The sequence below is a fragment of the Neodiprion fabricii genome, chromosome 3 (assembly GCF_021155785.1).
Source record: "Neodiprion fabricii isolate iyNeoFabr1 chromosome 3, iyNeoFabr1.1, whole genome shotgun sequence".
NCBI classification, from domain to species: domain Eukaryota; kingdom Metazoa; phylum Arthropoda; class Insecta; order Hymenoptera; family Diprionidae; genus Neodiprion; species Neodiprion fabricii.
In genome coordinates, this window is record NC_060241.1 from 40,749,150 (window position 1) to 40,754,631 (window position 5,482).

At 45.0% G+C, this 5,482-nt stretch overlaps 1 protein-coding gene across 1 annotated transcript; it reads right to left on the reverse strand.

Moving 5' to 3' along the window:
* Positions 1 to 1,615: 1,615 nt before the first annotated feature.
* LOC124179245 (CCAAT/enhancer-binding protein-like) lies at positions 1,616 to 4,759 on the reverse strand. The gene has a single exon (XM_046563470.1). The coding sequence runs from the start codon at positions 3,834 to 3,836 to the stop codon at positions 2,703 to 2,705; it is 1,134 nt and encodes a 377-aa protein (XP_046419426.1). The 5' UTR covers positions 3,837 to 4,759; the 3' UTR covers positions 1,616 to 2,702.
* Positions 4,760 to 5,482: the final 723 nt, after the last annotated feature.

Sequence of the window (5,482 nt, forward strand, 5' to 3'; positions counted from 1 at the left end):
TACGTTGTACGTGCTGTGTTTGAAATTAAAAATCACTCGACGTGGTTAATTTTGACAAAGGATAATACGGAATGCGTTGATTGGGTATGGCAAAGAATTATATGCGGAATATTGTATGAGTAAAAAAAGGCGTTATAAATTTTATATCAAAATATATTTGTGCATATAGACAATTATCAGATAAATATCTATATATGATATACATATATATGTAAATATACATATTTATATATAAGTATTACATATATATGTATGTGTATAATAGACAACCGTACACCGTAATCCGGTTAATCTCGGCGCATAAATATCATATACGTTGTGAATATACGTAAATACACAATGCATGCTTAAAACGTACGGTGTAGAATTTGTATACATATACATGTATGTATATATATAATTTTAATATAAATATATGTATATATATATATGTATGTATACTATTTATTATACGCACGCATTCACAACGAATCTGTCTCTTTACATTATTGTTACATAAAATAAAATAGCTCAATCGCTCTCTTCCTATCTCTCGCACAATCAACCGAATGAACAAATGAACAAATGAAGCCTGCTTCACACGTTACGGTAACTCAATAACTAGACCGCGTTTGAGCCAACGTTTATTGTTGTACATGTAAGTATACTATATACACGATACTGCAGACGATGGCTCAAACACATGTCTAAATAAAATACGTTGTTACGATAAGTATATATTTTCAATAATAATATTAAATTCTCTAATGAAAATACGTATTAAACTTTCTATACATTACATAGTTAAAATTATTTTACGCTTAACATACGTATATATTAAATATACATATACATATTTAATATATATTTTTGTATTTCATATGCATATGTTTATGATTATAATACAACAGGTTATTGTGGGATGCGGATAACAGACATATAGTACAGTGTCGGATCGGGGGCTTGAGATAAAACTGCTTAATTATAAATACATTAAATTTCTATGGATAGAGCTAGTACAGCATATTCGGTAACTATTATTTACGACAGTGATGGTAATAATATTAATATTAACAATAATAATAACAATAATAATAATAATAATAATAATAATAATAATAATAACGATGATGATGATAATGATAATATGTATCAGTAGTAGTAACAATAACAACAACAACAACAACAAATATATATGTCGTTATTGTTATTAGCGTACGATAATATCTACGATCATAATTAACAGTTACACATCAAACATAATGATTACGATTCTTATACAACTTATAATAATGACGATAATCGCAATTTAGCAGAATCTCATACGTAACGACGGACCTATGTGTACATGAATTGCTTGGTGTTTTCCGGCGTATCGGTGTGAATTTATGATATACAGTATAGGATGATGTGACTGCATACATAAATGTCAAACAAATGATCATGTCGACGGGGCATTTACGAAAAAGTGTGTAATGATGATGATAATAATAATAATAATAATAATAATAATAACAATAATAATTGATATAACAATATCATATCTATCAATAATCATAATAACGTAATAATTGTACGTAATCACAACGCCATGAACGGAATATACAACGATGTAAATTTGTTACAATACATGTAAAAATTGAACCGTTGAACCAAGTATCTTCGCGCAGAGACGACCCGATCTTACGGGACGTTTACTTTCTTTTTTTTTTCTAACGTAAGATTAAGGTGGACATAGGTTATAAAACCTAGGTAAGAAATGAATATTACGGGCTGCTGGCAGCGGTCACGTTGCATCGATATTCCGCACGACCGTTTGAACAACCCCACCGTTGATACGCGTATAAGTAATGGGTACACACACAGGCAATTTCATCTTGAGTATAGAAGACTGCGGTATGTACCTATGATAGAATGGCGGTTCTGTAATAATCAAATGAAAGCGGAGAAGGCCGTCGTCGCCAGTTCTCAATGCCCACGCAACTAGATTGATATACCAGGTAGGTAGGTAGGTAGGTAGGTAGGTAGGTAGATAGGTACAGGCTCACGGGAACTGTGTAGGTGACGATGCCCCATTCACGCATATACACGTAATTATGTAGGTAGATATGCATAATAATGAAATGTATGTACAATTGCAATACCACAATTATACTGCACAATTATACCCCACAGCATTCATATTGTACATTCAACGTATACGCGCGTACCACGAGGATTCTGTGAAGCGTTCGGTCAATCGAGAGTGGTTAACGCGAAACATGGTATCACCTAAACAGATTCAACTTTGCCTGCCTCACCTGCGAATCCTTTCGGTTCACGCGAACTGTTCGCCGGGTCGTAATGCACACGCAATACATGGACGAGGAAGCTCGTATACCTGTAGTACATACAGTCATGGCCGTCGTAATAGGTGTATAAATAATGTAACTGTTCTTCGTTAAATCACTGTACATATACATATACGACTATACGATTGTTCGTTTAGCAATTTTCGCTTATTATTACATGAATATGCCGCAGTTATTGACCGACGACCGTGCGTAACGGTAAACGTGGGTGTCGCGCGACGAATCGGGCCCAATTTCCTGCAGCTCTATTCCTCGGAGTCTCCTCGAATAGCTACTCGCTCCCTGGGGACGGCGGAGCGAAGAAGCCGGAGCTCGAGGGCCGAAGCAACGAGCTTTGCATGGGATTTGACGGGAGGATCGCGGGAGCCGCTGCTACATGGGCCCGACAGCGTGCTGTTGGAACTGATCGAGATGCCTCGAGATCTCGCGCTGTAGCTGCTCAGGTACCACGCCGACGCTGCTGAAGAGCGACCTGAGGACGCTCAGCTCTTCGGTAAGGAGTTCGATCCTCTTTTTGAGGAGGTCGTTGTCTTTGACGAGTAGTTTCACCTTCTCCTCGGTCTCCCTCGAACGGACCTTAGCCTTCTCGCGGCTCTTCCTCACCGCAATGTTGTTCCGCTCCCTGCGACGCCGGTACTCGTCGCTCGCTTTGTCGATGCTCTTTGACTGTTTCCTCGCCGCTGCCGCGGCCGCGGCGGCCGCAGCATGCTGAGGGTGCTGGTGCTGGTGTTGGTGCTGGTGCTGATGGGGGTGGGGGTGCTGGTGCTGGTGCTGGTGCGACATCACGGGTTTCATGGGGACCCGCGGCTGCTGGTGACCCCCGGGGACCGTGCTGGGCGTCAAGGTCGTGAAGGTCGGCCCCCCGTTCGCGAAGGGACCGGCGCCGTTCGCCGGGCTGTAGGCGCCGGCACCTGCGGGGTACTGAGGGCAGTGACGCCGATAGTCGGCGGGGTCGAGGGGCTCTTCCTTTATGCTGGGGGACTCGGAACTCGAGCTGTTGCTGTCGCTGCAGCTGTTGCTCCCTTGGTGATAGCTCGCGCCGCTGTGTACGGGCTGCGGCATGTAGGCGAGCGTCGTTCGCCCTGGGAACCCGGCGTTTCGCGAGTGCTTCATTCCGTTGGAACCTGGGCCTCCGCCTCCGCCGCCGCCGCCGCCGCTGGCGTTGTTCCCGTTCCCGTTACCGCCCCCCAACATGTCGAGGAGTCCATCGTTGAAGTGTGAATCGTCGATCAGATGCTGAAGATCTAGCGATATCTCGGGTGTGTTGAGGTCCGTCAGTTCGCCCGCTGCCGCGCAGTGCTCGGCGTACTGCTGGTTGAGGGTCGCCTTGCTCGCCGACACCTTGTTAACCCCCGTTCCGCCCGTGCCGCCGGACTGCTGGTTGTGGTTCACTTGAAGGGCCGAGTTGTTGTTCAACACTTGGGAGGATTTCTTAAGGTCCGCCGGAACACCTTGGGACTGCGCCTGATGCGCAGCTGATTCGTACATCACCGGTGATTCCATCATTGACAGACTATTCGAACTTCACCTATCTTCACTCCCGCATAATACCGCGGACTCAAACTCTTCCAAGTCTCTTCTCGTACGCCGATGCGGAACGCACGGCCTGCTACTTTTCTCCCTCCTTGTTATATATACGTATAAATGTATAACACATAAAAGCCCGGTAACTTTCAAATTAACAAACTGTCACTTTATCAAAATTCTTGAAAACCTCGAGTATGCGGTGGGATGTTCACTTGCGTATGTGCGCGCAATATCGGTATACAATAGTGCGCACGTATACTTTCTTGTTGTACTGACGAAAAAAACCCTCCGCACCCCACGGCAAAGGTTCACCACGTATACCTGACGTATCCGCTCCTCGCTGCACACTGTTCATCCACCGAATATCTTACACGCGAGTATCTCGGTCGTGTTCGACGACGACCCGCCTCCGCGATAATGTCAGTCGTAGGAGGGAGGCGTAGGCCAGGCTCATTCACGCGCGTCTCACAAGAATTAGCCCGCGTATTACGTGTTTGTTATTAAATTGCCCGGAGTTGAGGAACACGTGTGAGTTATTGCCCCCGGCGATGAGTCTGTTATCTAGAGCCAACGGTACGGGTACATTTCGCTCTTCGGTTGCTTTCAATTTCATCGGATAAGTGTCCGCGCGTATGTATTTTTATAACTCTACTCTCGCGCTCTTTTAATGTTCCTTTATTTTTAACTCCTCTCCTTGTTCGCGTATATGATATACACAACAGGGAGAAGCGTCGCACGAAACCTGACTTCTTTATTCTTATTTTTTTTTTTTTTATCAACAGCGCCAACGGAGTCCGCAACGTGTAGAACCACGAGATAAAACTCACGCACGATTCGAGAGTTGGCGCGCGACTGAATACCGTGGTAACATGGCGCAAGGTTTCAATGCGCTCAAACAGCGCGCAACTTCTCGGCGCAGCCTTTGGCTCCCCGAGTTCTCGCCTCTCTCCGCGCCGAGTCCCAGCCCCCCACCCCGTTCCCCTGCCCGCCCCCTTCACCTCTTCGCCCATGCGGGCAGCCCTCTCTCCCGCGATCCTCGTCGAGCGGGAAAAGTTTGCAGTCGCCTTTATTGTACGCTATTTATAATACTCGACAAAATCCACTTGATGCCTGCTTGCCTGCCTGACTGCCTGCCTGCCAAATCAGCCGAGTCAGCCAGATGTCAACGAAATCAGCCTGCGACACTGCACCGATACTGCTGCGTTCCACAATTTGACGACAATCGATCGGACTAGCCGCTGCTGCGATCAGCAATAATTATCACGACTGTCGAACTCGACCCTGTCGTGAACGTGGTATGCCTGGTATTAGATGGGTTGCATTAGAGATCGCGTGCCCGGTATACCGTCGCGTAAAAATTTTGCATCGATTACGCTGAGAGTACTCGAGGTTTTAAGTTCGGCCTGTTCTTACGATTATAGAAGCTGCAAACGCCACGGCCGAACTTTTTGTGCCGCTCAGGGAAGTTTTCAACTACGGGTGTAACGACGCGAAGTAGAACGATAGACGGGAAGATCGTTGTTGACGAATTTTCATTGCAAAAGGGTTGACGCTGATTATGCACTAAGATTATACTAATATGTAGCGTCATTGCGCAAGTCTGTTGTACCTACTCTATACTCTAG